At 45.2% G+C, this 21,758-nt stretch overlaps 1 protein-coding gene, 1 long non-coding RNA gene and 1 other non-coding gene across 3 annotated transcripts; all 3 read left to right on the forward strand.

Moving 5' to 3' along the window:
• Positions 1-1,729: 1,729 nt before the first annotated feature.
• Positions 1,730-1,802, forward strand: trnaf-gaa (transfer RNA phenylalanine (anticodon GAA)). Its single transcript has one exon. It is a non-coding gene; the product is annotated as a tRNA-Phe (tRNA).
• A 398-nt stretch (positions 1,803-2,200) lies between these two features.
• LOC120834623 (uncharacterized) lies at positions 2,201-6,560 on the forward strand. Its single transcript, XR_005714485.2, has 3 exons — positions 2,201-2,301; positions 2,751-2,801; positions 5,486-6,560. It is a non-coding gene; the product is annotated as an uncharacterized LOC120834623 (long non-coding RNA).
• A 9,482-nt stretch (positions 6,561-16,042) lies between these two features.
• LOC120834789 (inositol hexakisphosphate kinase 2) lies at positions 16,043-21,452 on the forward strand. Its single transcript, XM_040203063.2, has 5 exons — positions 16,043-16,569; positions 18,294-18,528; positions 19,090-19,241; positions 19,355-19,530; positions 19,943-21,452. Exons 1-5 carry the CDS (start codon positions 16,320-16,322, stop codon positions 20,555-20,557), a joined length of 1,428 nt encoding a protein of 475 aa, XP_040058997.2. The 5' UTR covers positions 16,043-16,319; the 3' UTR covers positions 20,558-21,452.
• Positions 21,453-21,758: the final 306 nt, after the last annotated feature.

Consider the following 21,758-nt stretch of genomic DNA (forward strand, 5'->3'; position numbering starts at 1 on the left):
AACTTGGTGTGGGCTTTGTGTTGCGTGGGAGGAAGGTGAAAGAGACCTCTGCGGTATGGGAAAAAGAAGGTCATCCATGTGGGATGAAGCCTGCAGGGCAAACTAACTCAGCACCACATGGGCCATCAGCTTGCTGCTACTGTTGATGATTTTAAATATTACTTGTAGTCAAATAACATTTAAATGGTGAAAACACGATCTGGACATTATTATTATTGTCATGATAAATGCACTACAAGTAAAGGTTGACCTCTTGTGGTTATTATCCAACATTGAAAATGTGCAAGCATACATTCGACATCGCTGTACTGAAACATTTTGTCTGCATGCACTACAAGGCCTTCATGGCTCCTTTTGAAATTTGCTTAAATGAACACTTAATTCTAAAAGAGATATTCCTCTTTTAACAGGATCTGGTTTGTGGTATCTGCTGAAGTAGCTCATTAGAGAGCAATCTGAAAGGCTGAAATCTTAAATGGTACTAAGAAGATTTAATGATGAGCAACCTTCTTGTTGACATACATGTGTGTATCTCCAGAGGAGGGATTGAACGTTCTAAGGCCACGTGCAGGTGTCCTATTGTCAAAGGACAGAAACATTTCGCGAGAAGGACACGGTCGTCTACTGGTAAAGGTTGCACAGGACAGGACTTTAAAGAACGTAAGGCGTAACTCCCATCCTCCCTCGATGTTCAAAACTGGAAGTCAGTCGAGAACAAAAAACGTATTTAAAAATAAGATGGCGTGGGGTGATGTGGGGTTTATGATTGATCTTAATGTATCACTATAGGACATAAAAAAAACAAGGAAGCGCTCCTTTTTTGTAAATGTATTGGCAAGAAATCCATGAATTACGAATACTTTTATGAATTACATAGCATTTGTAATAAAGAAATTTGAATAAACCTACAGTGCCATGGACTATGTTTGCATTTTTTGCATAGCTCCCTATAGTGCATAGGCTTTACAACAGCTGAAGGATATGATGAAGGGGGTGCAGGGAAATCCCGCTGTGGGGGGAACAGCATGATGATAATAAGAAACTCATATGATGACACATTATCTGATGAGCCACTGGTTGGATACTCCTCCACAGCTCTTACAATCAGCTGGTTGTTGTTGGTCTAATTTTAGACGCCATAAACAACTGTTGATTTACATCAGCTCAGAGAGCTGGTCCTTTCATGGTCTGCAGGATTAATATCTAGTGTACAAGAAAGGTTTTTAATTTTCTAACTGAACGGTCACCTTCATTTTGTGCGTGGACAACACTTCAGTTAACTTATACTTTAAAATCTCTGTGCAATGCTGCATTGCTCGGAAACTGCATCTAAAAACTCAATAAGGTCCCTCCTCTCGAAAGCCAAGAAAAGACAATCCTATTAGACGTGTGTGGTAATTTGTATGATGCACGTTGCGTGCTTTATAAGAACCCTAACTGACCAGGACAGAGTCAATGTATACAACAGCATATTGCACAACACTGCAAGAGCCATTTGCAAAGGTATGATAGTTAATTTGTTCCTCGTGAAAATATTTTATCAACATAGGAAGAAAATACTTAAATTTTACATTCTACAGATGTTTGTTAATTCTGATGAATTAATGTTTGATGAAAAATCCAAACATGCCTTATAACTGTTAAAACGGTGAACAATATTCAAGACTAATCTGTCCACTGGTACATCAGTAGATAAATTGGGGATACATGCAATGTTGTTACATCATCCGCCGAAATAGCTCAGTTGGGAGAGCGTTAGACTGAAGATCTAAAGGTCCCTGGTTCGATCCCGGGTTTCGGCAGTGACTGATAGACTTTTTTTAAATCAAAGAGCATTCTTGAAAGGGTGAAATCTTATAACGGTAAAAAATGAAGATTAAAGGTTTGGCAACGTTCTTCAGTATGATTGACAGCGCATTACATAGACAAGCAATGCAGGACTGAGTTAAAAAAATAAATATTGCTACGATTACTTACCATAACGAAATGGTAAGTACTAAACCGCAAGTAAAATAAACTGCCTATGAATGAATTAAACGTCTTACCTGAACGGAACATCTACATCATTGTTTGTCACTTTTACTCCTTTATTTCTCTGTTTTTTGTGTTATGTTAATGATTTCTTGCCGCCTCCATAAACAGGATCAGTGAGTGCAGCTAGACAGAAGCAAACGAGTCCGAGCAAATCTTCCGCGTAAGGAGGAAACATTTAGTAGTAGAACACAGCAACCAGCAACCATGCGACTTTGATTTTGTGTAGATCCGGTTCAATTAAAGACACAGACAGACACCTGATGGACGGTAGGTTTCTGCACGGAACAGTTTTTGATGCTGAATGCTGAATCTCTTCGGTAAACCGAATCACCGTTCCCGACGTTGAGTGATTAATCTATGCAGACGAAACTGAAGATCGTGGAAGTGCCTAGTTCTGACTATCGTGAAACATTTAAAAGCACTTTTGGGATTGGCCGTAACGGTAGTGCATTTTACACCCAGCAGATGGCAGGAGTCGTGCACCGTTTCAGTGAAACACTGGCACCAACAAGAACTCAAGTAGATTGATTAGTGCACCTCCACCACTGCGAGGCATATGAGCAAAAGCGTTGTGATGTCATGTTTAAACTTTATTGGAATTTTTTTTGTATGCACTTCGTTGCCAATGGCCCAACTTGGTCACAGTTGTGAAGGCCTATTTTATTTGGGCCTAACTATTTTTGTGTGCATGTATGAAAGTGTGTTTGTCGTTATAGGCCATGCACATATTGGACCGGACGAATAACTGAAGAGCTGAACAACTCACGGTAATAATGGATAATGAGAAACATTTCATACAACTATGTATGTTTTCAAGTAGGTCGGCTACCCTCTGCTCCGACATAATGCGAGTATGAATAAGTAATAATAAGTATGTTAATGGTTATTTTCAAATGCACATATACAATTGTCTACACTTAAGTTCAAGTGATGGATAAAGAATTGGCTTAAAGTAATACCAGCTGACAAGCAGCCCTGCGTTAGCACAGATGGATATCCTTCGGTTCGATATGATTCTATGGTCGAAACAATGCAAAATAAGCACTTATGTAAGTGCAGGTCAAATCAGACATAATATCATTTCAACAGAGCCTGAGCAGGAGTGCGTCAGGTTTCTGGTTCACCATCTTCCAGCTGTTCCGGCCCGTCTCAGTGCCATCTGAGCCGCGTAGAGCCTCGGCCCAAGAGAGCGGGTCCGGGACACGGGGCGGCAAACAGGACAGGGATCTGCGTCACACCCATTGAAACCCGAATGAATGAACCAACCAGCTCTCTGTGGTAATGTGCTAATCAGCGGCACACTGATAATGAACGGAATGAAAGTGATTCAAGACCGAACAATGCAAAAGATTGGCAGGAGGGGAGAAAAAAGGTGTAAAATGTCCTGCGGAGCTGCAGGGTTGTGAAGATACAATTGTGTGTGTGTGTGTGTGTGTGTGTGTGTGTGTACTGCAGCTTGTTTTTGCAACTTGTTTGCTTTCAAAGAGATAACCTTAAAAGTGTTCATAACCAGATCACACCTATGCTACAAAACACAGTCATGTAATCAATTATATTTATTTTGTGTAGCCCCAAATATTACATATATCCCAAATTAGCACAGTAATGTTGCCAGTGTGTTGTGTAAATGTGTCGTGTGTTTTGAGGGGGGGGATCCAGTGGAGCCCTGAAAGCACATTAATCGACAGAGAATACAAACTAATTGTGTGCCTCCTTTTTTAAATGACGTTCTGATCTCCCCCTCTAATTACCATGCGATTCATTTCTGTTAGTTACACAACATCCCACCCGCTCATTGCCTCTCTCCCTTCTGGTGGTTTCCACAACTGTAGTTTGGTTTCCTGGTGGCTTTGTTCCCACTGCTCTCGGAGACTTGCCCAAAAAATGCTTTAAGATTCCAGTCGAGCTCTAAACCTTTTCAATGAGATGGTTGGATGCGATCCGCAGGTGGAGAACAGCCCACACAGCCGGACACGATTCATGGTTGCGGAAAGAGGATGTTTTTGCTCTTAATTCATCCAAACTCTATTCAGTCGAGTTTCACTTCCAAGCAGCTCACGCAGACACTGCGGCCGGCCTGGCATTGCTTTAAGGCTTGCATAACTCCTGCAAAGCAACACCCCCCCTGTTACAGCACCACTCTCTGCAGGGCCGGGAGCTCCCTCTTCCCAAAGAAGGCGGCGAGGCTCCCAGACCCCCCCCCCCCCCCCCCCCCTCACCACCTTGACAGGCAGCCCGAAGCCCCTGTGTGATAGAGACGCTGATGGGCTTTGGTCGCCGAGGCGTTGATGTGAGAGGATCTAAAAGCAATGCAGACTCCGGGGGTGACGGACGCCGCGCCGCGTCTCCTCTGTCAACTGATCTCTGACAACTCCTGAGGGAAATGTCTGTCTCTTCACCAGCGGAATGATTCTCCATTTTGCTTTGGCGTGTCGCTGTCTGCTGCTGGTATCTGGTCATTTTTCAGCTAGTTGCTCAAAACACCTGCCCTTTGCGTGAGGAAACGATTCAAGAAATGCTGAACATGCACATTCTTCCGTGGCCCTGCAGACAGTCCATGCGTTTTTGCTGAAATGCACACTAGTGTGCTCACAAACTCTGAATGGTTACCGGGAATTCACTGCTGTGAGACCGCTGAATGCAGCAGAATCAGCTTGTTGGTCTATATATCACGCAATAATATCCAGAGATGCTACTGGCGAGATGTGAAAATCTAACTTAACAGTATTCATGAAACCTCCTTTCAAAAGTATTCCATTCGTTTACCACTGATTACATTACACAATGTATAATTTGTTTGGCATGTCCCAAATAAGCGTGCCGATAAAATTGAAGGGATCTGGCCAACCGATGAGAAGTAATCATTCAAAGATGGTCTTGTTGTGGAGATCTTGTGACCCACCGTGATGCACTCAGTCCAAATGTGACAAGGGGAGGTTGTCCGAGAGAACAGTATGACAACGCTTTTGTCCCCGTGGACAAAGGGAGGCGTTGTCTTCTCCGACTGGCTGAGTGGAAAGTAACGAGCCCACTCACTGTTCCATGAACAAGCTCCACGGACAGCGGGAAGGCTTGTCCCTCGGTGTGTAGAGGCCGCTCGTCAGATTGGGGTTGTTCTTTCTCTGAACACTGTTGACCTTTTGTAAATGCCTGGGAGCCGATCTACGTCATCAAATCAAAGCTGCAATGGCGACAAAAATATGGTCGTTGTCTTCATTCAAACAATGGGGACACTTTGGGACTAAAATCTTCACGCCACTATATTCATTTGAAAAATGCATTTGCACTAGTAAGAGTTAATAAGGTTTAAAATCGTATGTCTAAAATCTGCATGGCTACTTTTACTTGTTCTAAGAACACTCTGCTCCCTGCTTGAGTTCCCAGTAAATGACCACTTGCTTTCTAGTAAATCTTCTCTTCGTCTGTGCTCTGCTTCTCCCACTGAACGTAGACCTGGAGGATCACATGCACAACATGCGCACTTCACTGACCTCCTGCTGTGCGTGTCCAGACCAGATGAAGACACTGACATCATCTACTGCAGATTGACACCAGCAGGTGCACCAGACTTTCACAGTCTGAAGACTCCCTCTCATCACATTCACGACCACGTCACGTTCTTGTGCCTCTAAATTTAATTTCTGTTCCCTCTTGACTCAGAGGAGTCACACGGGTTAATAACTGAGGTGAGGCTTTTTACCTAATGCAGTCTTTGGAGGGTCGGGTCCACGAAGCAAACATTTTCAGACAAAGTCTTTTGTATCTTTGGATTTTCGTCTTTGGCGTCTGCTACTTCCTGGTTAGCGGGCCCATTAGTTTAATCTACCAAACTCTCAAAATGCTGAATAAAACAATAATATAGAGTAGTGAAGTATGGTTGTGGTTAAGTAGACTGACAGGGGAAGAAGTTACTGAGGAAAGACGTGTTCATGTTGGCAGTGTGTGATATTTGGGGCTGTTGAATCCAAAGATGGATTATCAATGGTTGCATTATCGTAGCATTTATAGCTTTGCTGGGCGAGTTACCTTGGAGCTGCAAGCACTACTTATTTTGTTAACTCAATTCACGTTTTTCTAGAAAATGCCAGAAAATTGTCTTAGAACCCAAGGTGTTAGCTTAACGTTATTGGTTTTGTCGAGCCAACAGTCGAGAACACAAAGATGTTTCACAAAGATCAAATGTATCAAATCTGTTGAGAGTTTGGAACCAACATTTATTTTTTAAATGTTTGCGTCTGAAATTGATTGAGCAAAAATATTACCAAAATGTTACACTTATTATTTCAGGCCTGGACAGGTGTTTATTACCTTTGCCTAAATTCCTACTTCCACGCATCTAATTTTGAAACTTATCTTTCCCCCTATCATTTTTGTAGTGCATGATCTTTTCCTAGACATAACCAAGTGTGATTTTTGCCTGAACATAAGGACATTTGTGGCAGGAAGGGAAAGTTCTCCCTTTTGCGTTTGCATTTTATTTTGGTTAAGTTTTTCAGATGTTGTAATTAAAGTCCAGCCTGTGAACCAGCTTCTTTTCCTGTGGTCCATTCAGCCGTGGATAAGCCTCGTCTCTAGCACTTAGATGACAGCACTTAGATAACACTTGTCATGGTGAAGATTTCCCCACTGGCTTGGCTGGCCTCCACCATGCTGTGATAGTATTTTGTGTCATCGAAAAATGACGCCAGGTGGTTCCATGGATGATGACAAGCTGTCGTCTCACTGAAGATGAATCTTTTTTTTTGCGCATTCTCCCACTGAAGGTTGTTGTATGCTGATGCAAAACCACGTAGTTATACATGTAGCACACACATTAAACTGTGCTGTCCACAACAGGATCACTTACCCATCGCCTAAGATATTCTGCTATTATAAAAAATGCATTTAGTCTTTTCTACCCTGTTTGACATGTCACTTGGAACCTGGTTGTTCGAGGTTGTAATTTAACTTGTGTAACAGCAGTTGCACGATGACGTGTAGAAATATTGGTAGGCGAAGCCGAGCAGCTCTGGTGTACACAACATGTTACGTCGTTAATCTTAACTTTGTTGCCACTCGTTGAAAAGTATCTGAACATCGCCAGAAAATGCATCTCTAGCCAAGAAATGATGGTTTAATATAAGCAAACCTAATTCCTTCGTAGTGGTGTGCATGTTATTTCTCCTGACCCCTGGATGACATGCTTGTCTACTGTGATGGAGCTAAATAGACTGGGCTCTATTCACTTCCTTCCTTCTGTACGTTATGGCAGCAGGTTCACAGGGCCGCTATATTGATAATAAAGCACAGCCAGTACTCACATGGCAGACTTGCGTGTACTTTTAAAATATTTAATTTGGGTTTTTTTTGGGTGCTCAAAAAGGCCATTTTCTCATGAGGGAGAAGGCATTGCAGTATGCGGCCCATCTTCTCATTCCGCTATCCCGTACTCTAGAGCAGTGGTTCCCAAAGTGGGGGTCGCAAACCCCCAGGGGGGCGCGCCGGGCATCACCAACCCTAACACACATCCACGACAAATAAATAACTAAACGAAAGCAAAACCGAGAGAGAGAGACGGAAAGTGGAATGTGGAAATATAAGTTTTTGCTCTGTTCCCAGCTTCAATTTTAATATTTGGTGTAACTTTGATGTTGTTGAAAACATGTTGTAAAAATGCAATGTAAATGTAAAAAATAATACTTTAGGATCTTTTTGCCGGTGAAACCAGCCAGCATTTTTGACAGTGCCTCAAACTATCCACTTCACAGAGAATTTCTTCTTTTTCTAGTATGTGGGCAACAAACATTGGCTTAACGACAGAAGCATGACATGCTGAACACTATGTGAAATGCAAGGTGCAAATAACAGATTGATCGCTATCTGTGCAGCAGCACGGAATAGCATCCCTCTGAGATCAAAACTAAGGGATGGATGCGCATGTGACACAGGTTACGGACAAGATGAAACCGCATCAGAGCGATTCTGTGGAGAGAAGGTAACACTGTGCCAGCACCTCATTTGAGGCCCAAGTTTCAAAGCATGTCCTCGGCCTGGAGCCACCAGCTCTGCTTTGACCTCTCTGAATAATTCAGGTCCTTGCCCCAACCCTACAGGGAGACGCCATCGCTCACTTTGAACCCGCTCCTGCATTCCATCATCTGCTAGTTCATTGGTTTTGACTAGTAGCCATGAGTTAGTGGCCACTTTGAAAGGAGAAGCATGTTGGTGTTCAGCATCCAGGTGGACTGCTGGCCTCTTCCGGGGCAATCGGTATTTGTCATTGAGAGGACGCTTAGCACAGAGTGGACGACTACGAGTCGCCGTGGCACAATCCTGGGCCTTCGCCAGCGGCATTCCTCCCCTCACCTCACTCGCTCTCGCTCACATCCTACCGTTGGGACGGACTCTCGTTAAGCAGCCTTTTGTTGAAGGATTACTGAGTTTATATTTAACCTCTGCTCGTACTATCGAAGCATTTGTTTGCACCAGCGGCTTATTTAGAGTCCATATCTGCATCTCTCCGCCGTCTGACTCCCTCCCCTGTCTCTCCGCCACTTGCAGCCTCTCTTCTGTCTCACATCTATCTGTTCCAAGGACTTATTTCCCTGTAGATAATAAGGTCATTCTTCATCTATTTTCGTCAAGGCAGGACCTACTTTCTCCCCGTGGAGTCCCCAGCTGGGCTTCATGTTTGGGCCCTGAACATTCAGAGCATTGCGCTGTGCATTGTTTCCTGCATGTGATTAATCAGGCATCATATTGTTTCTGAAGTCTGCATGCCTCCTCCTCCTCCTCCTCCTCCTCCTCATGCCTGGTCCCACACTACTCTCGCATGGGTGTTCCTGTGCTTTAGGAACAGGCCGTTCCCTGCCTACCGGACACGGGCGAGTTGAGCAGAGTGAATTCTCAATGGCTCGTTGAGAGTTCAGTTGTAGGATTTGGCCTCTGGAAATTTAAACTTAAGCAACTCTCCTGCAAAAAAAGACACCCGCCCCAAGAGGTCAGTGGCATGGAAACAGGGGTTTCTATTTCGGGTGCTGGCCGTGTTTGTGACATTGTCCTTGTAACCTTGTTGGCCTTCTGTTTAGCAACATATGCACAGTCATGACCCTGAAGTGGTGCTTATGGGTGTTTTACAGCCAGTGAAATGTTTGAGCTCCTGGTAGGGAAGGACTTCTCTGGACCCTGAACCGTTTGCAATTCACCCTCCAATTATTCACCGGGACACTCTGTTTTGTGTTGGCCTTTTGTTACCACAGTTTTCGGGCTGGAGGTACAGACAGGATACCCGTTGATTAAAACGTCTTCACTAGAGGGTAACAACAAGGCCCTTTTCTTTTACATTATATTACAACCAAGCACTCGCCGGCGGCGAAAGTCCATCCGAGTGCCAAATATAGTCCCGGCTGTGAGTAGAGATAAGTCAGGGCTGGACAGACATTTGATACGCTTTGTGTTAAGACTGATTTAAATGCCACACAAGGAAGTCATGAAAGGGTTACCCTCCCCCAGCAGAAAAGGAGACAGAGGTCCGAAAGCGATCACAATAGTAACACAATTGGTGGGCGAGAGGTTAATAGAAGGCATAGTAGTGCACTGCAGTGTGAATGGAAACTATGAGGAAATCAAAACTCCTGTGTCGAGATCAAATCTCTTCCAGGAAAGAAAAATTGCCTTTTTAAGATGTCTCGCCAACATAAACACAGACAGTTCAAACGCACATTTCCTCAACGCACTCTATGGATCACTGTGTCACGTCTACGGTGGACCCTTTTAATACTACATGAAAGAAGCCACGTTAAATGTTGCTTCCTCATACATTTTGATAGCTCTCTGTGCCAAAGTAATCATGGGAATGATGTCGACATTTTAAGTGAATGTATTTGTTTTACGGTGAATAAGTTACTGTAGAAATATTTTGGAAAGGGTTACCACATGAAGCAGGTCCAGCAAGTGCTCAATGGAAACAACCCAACACCTCAAGTATTTTACACGTGACGTAATATTTTTCATCCTAATTTTAGGACGTTTCTTTTCTCTCTGTTGAGATCCTGACTCGATGCACCCTGCCATGCAAGCGGACTGAGCAAATCATCCAGAGGAGAATCACACTGGCAAGTGTGACGTCATGTCTGACGCAGTGGATTCACTGAACCTCAGATGTGTATCCAGGCGAGTGAGTGACACGGCGGGTTTGTTTGCGTTGGTCTGGCCATGTAAAAGCCTGTAACGCAGTTCTGGATGAAATAGCTGCTTGTTTTCTCACTGCAATTATCATATTCATTAAATATGATCATATTTTTAAAACTTGGCAAGGTCTTATCTTCAGTCTTTCCTTTTATTAAGCTCCAAACGTTCACTTCTTTCTTCGTCATTCCCTTTGACGCTCTGATCCTATCTCATGCAGTTTCCTTTATATTCAGAAATGCCTGCATCTTTTAAGAGTATGGCGCTCTCCCATACTTTGAACATCTTGATAAATCCCCATTGCAGGGTCCCTTCTGGTCGAGACAAGGCCGCCTCCAAATTCTTTTTGGTTACAAAAACATTAGTGAGATACAGAGTTTGTGAGAAAGTGCTGTGGTCTGGAGACACTGTGGCGATGCTTTTAATACTATAAAACTGCGTTCTTCAGGCATTTGGAGTACATAGAAAAGCTATGGAGCACATTTCTAAAGTAATTTACCTCTGGATAGAAATGCCACTGACATTCACATTTTTGTGTAATGTCTTCTGTGCCCTCAAGTGTCCACGCTGTCACGGCACGAACAACCACTGATGTGTGAGGAGTATTGTTGGCATACAACTGTCCCAACGCCCCAATCCATTGGATCATCGTATCACGATCTTCAGCCCAAATACAGCGGAGTTTAGAGCGCCTGTGCGCTCGGGATACGGATATGTCGACCAGGATGGCCTGCTACGTAACCCCACTCGAGGGTTCCTGCCTCCTACAATGGTTATCTGGTGTTTACCCGCCCGCGGCCTTGCTCGGTCCCAGACATGAAGACAAGAACTGACCGGTGTAATTTGCAGGTGATATTGCAGTACAACTGCGATCATTATGAACTATTTCATTAAGTTGTTTCCACTCATGAAACATTGGGTTGTTTACCACTCAGTCTCATCCTAATTGGCAGCACAACTGTTGGCAGGAGGTTTTGTGATGAGAATAACTTGTTGTGTTCCTTTTGAATAGAATTACATATTTTCTTTTGAGCGCGGTCCATGTGAAAGGCCAAGGTCAGTGCTGTTGGTGGAGAGAGGAGAGTTCTCTGCTGTCCAAACCAAAGGGTGGAGGTGAGCCATTGACCTTTGACCGTCCTCAGCTACAGAGAAGGAACGCAGCCAAAAAGGACACGGACACGGCCCAGGCCTGTGCGAGCGAAAGCCAGAACCAAAACCTTGTGAATGCGGGTCAATTGTTAATTTAAAAGTTTTACTTTTTAGTTTGTGCAAATGTGATGCATATAAAAATCAAAATGCTGATATTGGCAGTGAAAATTACACCACACTGAAACACCAGCGCTGGCCTTGACAGTCAAAGGCTCCTCCGTGCAGACGGTCTTTGGACCAATGAATTGTTCCCTTTCTGGTCGATCCCCGTGTTTCTTTGGCTCTCGCATTCGTAATGGAGCAAGCTGTTTATTAATAGCTTGTGCGCTGCATGAATTCCTCACAGCATGTGGTATTTTCAGAAGGGGCTTAGGTTGTTTATCTGGTCAGATGTCAGGAGATCAGTCTGTAAATTGACCCCGCAAATCACCACGCCGGTAAGATTGGCCGGTGGTAAGTGTCCATGTTTTTCTCCCTGTCTGCACGTGTGATCTTCGTGCCTTTCGGCGCACCTGAGTGCGAGTTGATGTGTCTTTGCACGATTCCCGTTGGCCACTCCCTAAAACGGTCCAGGTAGATCCAGACTCATGCCACCTCATTCAGATTATCTGTCTCATCCTAAATCCTCTAAGGCTCTTGAGGTAAATAAGGTCAGCAGGACAAAAACACATAACAAACAAGTTCTGAGAACCGTGGCTAATACGGAGCATTCACTTAACCTTAATACGAGTTATTTATGTTCAAAAGAAGTAGTTTGTGAGATTGTTTTTGTTGTATTTACTGGAGGTAAGAACCTAGTTTGTGTGTGTGTGTGGGTTCTGCTTGTTTTGACTTTGCCCCTCACATTCCCCGTCTCTCCTAACTGTGTCCATTTGTTATATCAAAATTCACTCAGCACCTCCTTATTAGCCCCCTCCTCCAACGTCCATGTCCACACAATGGCAACAAACGGCCTGCACCCCCCCCCCCCCCTCCCCCACCTCACTCCCTGCACTCCCCTCCACCAACTATCCTCCGTAGTCCGCCGGTCACATTTCTAGGACGCCTGAAGCTGCTGCAGAGCCTTCTGGAGCTGTCCTTGATCAATGGAATGTTGTCCCATTTGACCTCTAACTCCGTCCCCTTCGCTGCCCTGTTGATAGAGACTGTCCTGACTGCCCTGTCGCTGAGTGTTGATAGAGAAAAGCTCACAAATTAAGTTTGCTAAATGAGCCCTGTGATCTCTGTAAATATGTGAATCATGGTGAGGAAGGATGTTATCTGCAGGATTTTGTCTTTGACGGCTAGAAAAGAGTAAAAGTTCCTTTTTGTAAATTGCTTTTAATGAAAATTCAACGATCCGTGTTATTTGTGTGACAGACTGGGGACATTGACTGTGTGTGACATCGATATAGTTACATGCTGAATATTGTGTGTTTTATCCAGATCCTTTTGCAAAGCTGTTTCTACCTGGCGTAGTTCTGGATTGCAACCTGTTAGCTGCATGTCCCGGTGTCTCTGTTTGCTGGCGCACCTCATCGGCACTATGAAAAGCCCCTGCTAACTGCCCCATGCTGATCTTGGCCCATTTCTTCCAAGGTCACGGTGCTCTCTCCGCTGTCTCTTTTACTTCGGTTGCTCTTTACAGTCATCTCCACTTTACAGTTTATAATCAATCAACAGGTTGGGCTTCAATTGCTGCATTTCTACAGGATTATATACAGTATTTTTCCATTCCATTGTTCTCAGAGAATCCTGCACAAACCTGCAAATGTGAAATACCGGCAATATTCACTCCACCCAGCCTGTTTTCTTTTAAAGGTTAATCCCTCGAATGTTTGTTTAATTGACATACATTTGTGATGTTTATCTTTGTTCCAGCTGATAATAACTGATTTTCTAAAAGTGTGCTGTATACCTGGAAGTTTAGAAGTAACTGAGATCCATGATGCATCATCTGCACGATGAACTCTATCCATGCCACTGATGCATTTCATCTTGTTTGGAAAGTGTCTCCATATGCCACTTAGTGCATTAATGAAGCGTCAAAAACGAATTGCAAAGATGTAAAGAGTGGTGGAAACCCATGCAAGGAACACAGTCTCCCTCTCTGTGTTCAATATTCCTGTTTTTGCTATCATTCAGTGCTATTGTTTGCACGGTTCCCGCGGCTAGCCGCTGGCTCAGCCTTCGCTGAATAGCCGAATGGAGGCAAAGACAGATTTGTTCCCAACTCTGTATCAAGTTTCTGTAATGTGGACTTTTCGGCATGGCCAACTGTCCGCCACTCTCTTTGATCTTATTTTTACACAGCATCCAATGCAGCAGTTGACATTGACATTGTTGCATATATACGCTGCAAGGCAAACACGTAGGTCATAAACCCATGGATGATTATTATCCATGATTTAACATGTTTCCTTTATTACCCCCAGCCATGATTTATACCCGCGCAGACACTTAAAAAGAGAAACATCAATGGGAATACATGTGTTGTGTTCGGGGCTTCTTAGATCTATTTAGTGACTGCATGACATCAGCATGAACAAACCACATATTTCTCTGCTGAAGTCAAGTGTGGTCGGTCTTTGTTAACGTGCCTGTGGCTGAAAGATGTCAGAGCGAGGGTGTTTGTACTGAGCTGCAGGAGCAAACCGGCATTAGACAGACAGGAAAACACACATGTGTTTAAGTGTGCCTGCGGCTATTTCCTACTTGTTTGTCACCGCCTGTTTTGCACTTGCGTTCCTAAAGGGAGGATTAGAGAGATTAGCTCTGGCTTCCTGACTCTGGCTCCTTGGTCAACCAGCCAGCGTCCAACTGCAATGTACAGTACAAGCGCACGTGGCTGTGCGCGCACGCGAAAAACACGCTCGCGCTGTCACAAGTGCGGGAAAGAAAATACACCTTTTGGAGCCCACGGACAGACGTCGTGGTAAAATCCCACGCGCTTCTGTCTGCGTCGTGTGTTCCCACCAGCAGCGTAAAGCTGGCGGCACATGAATGAAAGAAGTGAATGACTTAATGTCTTAATCAGGCCATAATCTGTGTGAACCAGGGAAGGAGGATGGATGAGGATTAGAGTTTCCACTCGGGCCAAAGCAGAGTTCCTAGCAAGCCCGTGTTGTCACCCTCTGCTTTACCTTATCCACCACCTCGGCTGCCATCTCCTACTTAGTTCCTTGAGACCTTTAAGTTAAATTATTGTTGATTCGGAGGTTCTGCAAAGATCTGGATGCTCACTTTAAATCTTAGCAGGTGTTATTTTCTGTTTTGTTACAAATCATTTATTTGTTTTGTTGGTAGGAATTATGTGTATTAACTTAATGTATTTTAGGTTCATACTTGAAATAACTTCCTTAATAGATTTATTAGCTTCACTGAGTCACGGGGCTTTCTTTCGAATTGGACGGTCTTTTGACCTCGCATTGTCCACTATGTTCACGTCAAACAGCCAAATGTAAAACTAAAGCAAAGGACGCAAATGAGAACACGAGTATTGAGTGTTTTCCATGTGAGTGACAACGTGTGAGGCAGAAAGCGGCGTGCCGGGCACCGAAACCAGGAAATGCAAAAGCAGGCCGCCACAGCAGCGTTCCACACAACTCGTATTCATTCGTCTAGCTATGCCGCTATGATGTGGGCTGTACAAAAATTCTCAAAGCTGAATAGATACTATACATTTATAGATACATCTGTATGTCTTTGTCACAAAAGCAAAGCTTCATTGAGTAGTCCTTACATTTTAAATTAGTAAGTTGATTTTGCCGTCAGTCGGATGGTATTTTAGACCTTCACTCCAGTCCGTTGTAAATTGTGTTGATTGCAAAAATTGATATTAAGTAATACAACAGTGCCTCTTACAGTGGCATCCATCTAAAATTGATCGGATCCATGCTGATCTGAAGCCGATCGCTGCTGATTGGCATGTGTGTAATGAACCCCACCGTCACCAGACCGCTGTAGTGTGACCGTGTACGTTTCTCCCTGATGGGCATTGAACCGGCGAGCCAGAATTCTGCTGACTTGTTATGTGTGTGAGGGAGTGTGCGTCCCACCGCATACCTTTAGAAATGCTTATTGTTATCACATCATAAGGTCAGGACGAATTTAGTCCTACGATGAGCTGTAAAAGAGGTGCTTTTTTTTTTTTTAAAGAACGGCATGAATGTTAAAAGCAATGTTAGTCGTCCTTCAGCTGGGAACAGCAGTTTTTGATGCTTAGTACTACTTCTAATGTAAGTGTGACATTAATGTGAACCAAAATTATTATGGCAGCATGTTTTAAAAATCACACAACCGAGCAGGTGGCTGTCTAGGTTTTCGGTGTTGTTAGTCATTTTTCTTTTTGACCTTTTAAATGTGTATTTTGTCAGATTCTGTGTTCCTATCGTCCATTTGTTCCCTTGTTCCTTGTACTAAACCTCACTTCACATGAGGAAATGGTGTTACTTGTTGTGTCAGGTTGTTAAAACCTGCTGTGACAGAGCGAAAAAACAGCTGCCCTCAGCTTGGAGCTCCCCCCTTGTTTTGATTCTCCTTTTCTCCCCCCCTCTCTCCCCCCCTCCCTCATCCGTTCTCTCCACCCGACTTCCCCCTCCCACCCCTGTCCTTGTTTCCTGGCTTCTTTCCCTTGAAGAGCTAACGACCTGCTTGTGGCGCTCCTGATTGGTGGATTGCTGGTTATGGGGGCGGGCCCGCTGTCAGGCTTGGGAGAGCTTTACCAGTGGTGAGCGAGCTCTCAGCTGTCAGACAGCCTCAGTCTGAAGTGGAGGCGCAAGCGGGATCGGTTCTCTGTGTGCTTCATCTGACGCCGCATTTAAAGGACTTCCTGTGGCTTTCTGTTTCCACTCAGCGACAAGAGACGGCAGAAAGGAGGGGTTGAAAAAGGAATAAGATATCCACTCAGATTTGGCTTGTTGTTCTGCTTCTCGTCTATTTCCTCCTTCCTGCCTTAATGCCCACGGCGGTGTGGTCAGGACCAGAGGAGGATGGGTCCGGCTGTGGAGGCTCAGGGCCAGAAGGCCGTGGATGCCGAGCAAAAGCAGCAGCAGCAGCAGCAGCAGCAGTGCTACATGGAGAAAGGGGTGATGCTTGAGCCTTTCCTGCATCAAGTCGGGGGGCATTGCTGCGTCCTTCGTCTGGGGGAGCAGGCCATCTGCAAACCCCTTATCCCCCGCGAGCATCAGTTCTACGAGAGTGTGCCTGCAGCGATGAGGAAGTTTACCCCCCAGTATCGAGGTAATGCAAACTGTCCTCGCCAACCGGTGTCGCGTTAGGCTGTGATGTTATGCGTCTCTCCTCATCTCTCTCTTAATTTGTCTGCATATGTGAGGGTCGGACGGGAGATCATTCTTTGCAGGTTGTGCGGTACGTGTTCATGTGATGCAAACAGAGCTCCCCGCTCGCGCTCAGGTGTTGTTTGTAGGTGCTTGTCAGCAGTGTGCGCAGGATGGTGCTGCAGCTGCATGTGGGCCTCCTACAAACACTGTCCTGTTTGTAGGAGGCTGCACAGGTAAGTCACCATTTTATTGTGCAGTCTCAAGTGAGACTCTTCCTCGCTTTTGATCCTAAAACCCACCACAAGGCTGGCTGCAAATAAAATGTCAACATGGGCAGCACTCACCTGAAACTCTGGGGGTGACTGGGGATTAGTACACAAACCCAACGAACACATCACCAAACACCCTATTTTAGGATCTCAAAAAATGAAACGCATTAAGTATAATTAGCAAACAGAGCCTGGTGGATGTCACCGCCCTAAATTACTCCTACAAGTTTTACAAGGTCTTCAGGTTTGTTTGTTATGCTTCACTGCGACATCAGAATGTTTTTGCTGTCTCGCTTTTCTGGCCATTATACAACGCCGTGACTCTGGAACAGAAAGTGTGGTTCTGACCGCTTTTCCGTTTTCTTTCCCTTCCGCACAAATAGAGAAAACACAGAACGACAAGCACAAAGCTTGACAAAGCCAAATCAATTTTTTTTTTGATAGCTGTATCACAAAAAATCCAAATCTTTAGAGCAAACAACGTCCTCCATCCTTAAACCCTTGAACCGGATTCATTCCCTGACTGCTCACGGCACCACTAACGCTTTGGTTTGTTCGCTGTCACCAGAGTCGGTTTTCCACTGGAAAAAAGTCTCTCACTGAAAAACAATTCACAGAAATGGTTCATAATAATAATAATATAGAGGAAATACATGTTCCGTTTTTCCAAGAAATACACACCTGCTATTACCACCTCTTTTCTATGACTCTAACAGACGTGGATGTAAACTTGAACCTGACTAGTTAACTAACCATGAGTCTAGTTGTCATCTGTGGAGATACTGAGCTGAGCCCCTTCCCTTGCTTTGTTGTGAATATTTTGTGGCAACTGTGCTGTAATTTCTGAGTTCAAACCTCTTCACCTTTGTTGTCACTTACATTCTGAGTCCTCTCCATCTACTTCAGCCTGTTTCTGGACTCCGTGTGTGGGGGGGGCTGTATATAATTCATGCCTGTGATGCTTTGTTGTTTCTGTATGGTATTCATGTGTATTGCTGCTCCTCTGTGTGAGATTCAATTTTTGGCAATAAACTGAATTTAAATTATGCAGCCTTGTGTCATTTATGTTTGCCGATTCTATTCTCTGCGCTGCTGTGTTGGGTTCACACCATTAAAGCCCCCTGCCAGCGCACTAATATGGATGGATTGATCTCTCATTCCGTCTTGTTCTTTGTTGCATTTAGAACTCAGTATACCTCTCCCATCCTGTTGTCATTTCTACCAGGGCAGATCATTTAAAGAGATGTGGCAGGAGACAAAAATGATTCTGTTGAGGAAAATCACTTAAGAGCGGGTGTTATCCTGTCAGCTTTATTGTGTTTTGCCTAAATATGCGAGACATATTATCTTGCCTGCTCCATGACTCAAGCGACTAACCGATATCTTTCTGTTTTCGTCTCTGTTTGGCTCTCAGGTGTTGTCTCAGTGAGCTTCGAGGAGGACGAGGAGGGGAACCTTTGCCTAATTGCTTACCCCATCCAGAGTGACCCAGCGGGGGATCTTGAAAACAAGGACCCCTCGGCCGACAGCGGGCCCAAATGCGAGATGCTCATGTGGGGGAAAATGATGGCGTCTTGGCCGCTTGTGGACAGCGAAAATTACAGCAGAGATTGCAGGAGCCGCCATTCTTGTAAAGACCAGGACAAGAGGTGAAACCAAAGAAAATGTCCCATCGGAGTAAGAAATACACTGTCGGATGCGTTACTGTCGCTTTCACACTTTAATCGAAGGTCATGCAGGTTAAATTCAATATGATGCATCCGTCACTTCAGAACAGTTACATAACGTTGACCTGATGAAATTATCTGCATTTTTCCATAAATGGTAAAGCCGTCTTGACTGACTTTGATCAACCCAATAATTCACACATACAACCAACTGTGAGGCTGATCTTTGGCCTTTGCAGCCGTAAAGAGGCTTTCATCACTGCAATAGATGCACGACTGCGTATACGCGCCCCGCAAGGCTCGTACTCATTGATGGCAAAATACATGTTGAGTTAGATTTCAATTGCAATAATGATATAAATGCATGCATGATAGTAAATGAAAGACACAGTGGCATTGCTTTCCTCTTTACATCACATATAACGTCCCTTTTCTTGTGCTCTATGACCCACACACACACTTTACCTACAAACACTAGCAGATTTTTCCTTTATTCTTCGTGCCTAAATCTAATGATGTTCTCTCTCCCCGTCTGCCGTCCAGTGTCCACAAGCTGGAGGAGGAGGCTGAGGTGCTCTACTACCGGCTGGAGCGCAGTCCCAGTAATGCTGTACCTCAGCTCAAACACAACCCATGGACCCAACAGCACCACCTGCAGAAGATGAAGGACAAGGCCATGCACTGCAACCAATACAGTATCCTTTCCGCCCTACGTAGCCGACAATCACAGCGGAATGAGAAAACTGGTAAACCGATTAAAAAGGTGGCCACGTTTCACTACTGTTGCCTCCTTGACTGCGTTTCCCAGAATTCATCCTGCTGGAGAATCTGACGTGGCGGCACACGCTGCCGTGTGTGCTGGACCTGAAGATGGGCACGCAGCAGCATGGAGATGAGGTCCCCGAGGAGAAAAAGGCCAGGAAGATGCGCAAGTGCCAGCAGAGTACAGCATCTGTTTTAGGAGTCTGCCTCTCTGGCATGCAGGTGAGCTTGTGAGCCAAAGGCTTCGCTGGTTCATGGTTGGGTCTTTTAGAGGACGGCCGACCTCTAAAGTGCTATAACCATATTATATCTCACTAGTAAATGAGACCTATGTTCATTAACCATTTGTTGAAGCAACCAAACTGCGACACAAGTCTTATATTGGCACCTATCAACCACCAAATGGCAGTGAAATTTCCCTTTAGCTTTTATATCAGTACAGATGGCCCACATTAACTATTTCAGACCTCTGTTGATCATCTCTGATTATAACCTATCAAAGTAGTGGCACGAAACTAGTACAATCAGCCTTTAATTGTCTCTGCTACGTGGCCGGTCTGGTCCAAGGGGAAATAGAGGTCATTTCTTTCAATAAAGGTGTAGAAGTAGTTACTAAAGCCTCTCGTCCCCTCAGGTGTACCGGTGTGACACGGGCCAGCTGATGTTCATGAACAAGATCCACGGCCGCAGGCTGTCCGTGCTGGGATTCAAGGAGGCGTTGTTCCAATTCTTCCACAGTGGACGGCGTCTGCGAAGCGAACTCTTCTCGCCGGTGCTGCGCAGGCTCAGGGAGCTGCAAGCCGCCCTGGAGACCTGCGAATCCTACCGCTTCTACTCCAGCTCGCTGCTCATCATCTACGACGGAGCGCCGCGCCCAAAACGCAGCGAGGACGGCCTCTCAGACCAAGAGGAGGAGGAGGGGGAAGGCGAGGAGGCGGAGGCTGCGCCAGAGATGGAGGAGGAAGAGGAGGGGGAGGTAGCCGGTCCACTCGGTTTTCCCCGCACGGCCCCCGCGTCCAGCGATGGCAGCACCGGCGGCGGGGGATCGGCGGTCAGCCAGGCTCGCTTGTCCCGCTCAGATGACCGCTGCCCCTTGGTGGATGTGAGGATGATCGATTTTGCCCACACCACCTGCAGACATTACCACGGGGACAGCGTGGTGTACGAGGGCCTGGACAGCGGCTACATCTTTGGTCTGCAGCACTTGATCACCATCATCTCCGAGCTGGAGAACCACAGCACAGACTGAAGACTGGCGTGACGCACACGCGCACACACGTCCAGCAGACACAGCAGACGCAGCTGCACAGGAGCACCGAGGACGAAGAGGAGGACTGGACCGCGGAAGCGAGAGGGAGAGATTTCGCCTTTCCTCTTCAAAAAGGGACCTGGCCAGTCGTTGGACTCGGTTCCTGGTTCCGCCGCCGGTGCTTTTTTCCATGTTCACGTTTTGTTTGTGTGTGTGTGTCCGTCTATACGAAAGAGACCCGCACATAACATACCACACGGGCCAGCTCTCTGACTCATCTCTGTAGACCGATTCTGCACGCCGTCCGCTGTCAGACGGAGCCGACGGCTTCCCAGATCATGACTGTTGTAGTGATTTAGCCGACGTCATCGCTACGCTTAACGCGGTTTGGGCGGCGACTGAGAGCACTTTGAGACGGAACGGGATGAAATGTTTTTCCTTACGTCGGATTCCAAAGAAGGCGTCAGCAACTTGCAGAGACAAACGCGTGGTGTTGAACACGCGTGTGTTTGCGACGGCACGGGGTAATGAGAGGGCGCAGGGGTCGCGTGAGTAAGACGGAGCCGTTGGGATGAGAGGTCGCCAGCCCACACCCTCCAGTCTGTTCTGCCTTCCTTCCTTCCCTGTTAATCTCCACTCAAAGAGACTATATTCATATAAGTATCAGGGACAGTTGATATAGAGTTATTTCTTTATTTGACATGTTTCATATAAAAACAAAAAACTAAAAGTCCAAAAAAGAATGTTAACGAACAGTACTACATTCCATGTTATTAATGTTATAATAATGATATTAATTAATATTGTTATTTGACATATTTGATACCTCTATCCTGTATGTATTTGCTGTCCACAGTTTGTTGGCAAGGAAAATAAAGACTTTGGTTTCTGTCAACATCTGTGTCTTCTTTCATACTTGGAAAAGGTTAGGAGCTTTGTAATAACTTTTTCAGAGAACAAAACCACAGATGAGGCTCATTTGAATGTGCGGCAATCCAATTTAATGTAAATATCCAGCATGTAAGGTGACCGCCCGGGTGCGTTCAAATGTCAGCACAAACATGTGACGACCGAACTATTAAAAGCTCTACAAATACATTGGAAAGTGTGGGTCTGCATTTGGACCCGCTTGCACCATCTGCTCTGCAGACAAAAAACTGGAGCAAACGCCGTGGACCCCAGGTTTCCCTAAACATCTCTA

Source organism: Gasterosteus aculeatus, chromosome 17 (assembly GCF_964276395.1).
Source record: "Gasterosteus aculeatus chromosome 17, fGasAcu3.hap1.1, whole genome shotgun sequence".
NCBI classification, from domain to species: domain Eukaryota; kingdom Metazoa; phylum Chordata; class Actinopteri; order Perciformes; family Gasterosteidae; genus Gasterosteus; species Gasterosteus aculeatus.

Excerpts from the sequence above, each read along its gene's own strand:
- LOC120834789 (XM_040203063.2), top strand. The coding sequence starts at position 16,320 with ATGGGTCCGGCTGTGGAGGCTCAGGGCCAGAAGGCCGTGGATGCCGAG. Across the intron at positions 19,242-19,354 it reads CATGCACTGCAACCAATACA|AATTCATCCTGCTGGAGAAT; the intron begins GTATCCTTTCCG and ends TGCGTTTCCCAG. Across the intron at positions 19,531-19,942 it reads TCTGCCTCTCTGGCATGCAG|GTGTACCGGTGTGACACGGG; the intron begins GTGAGCTTGTGA and ends TCGTCCCCTCAG.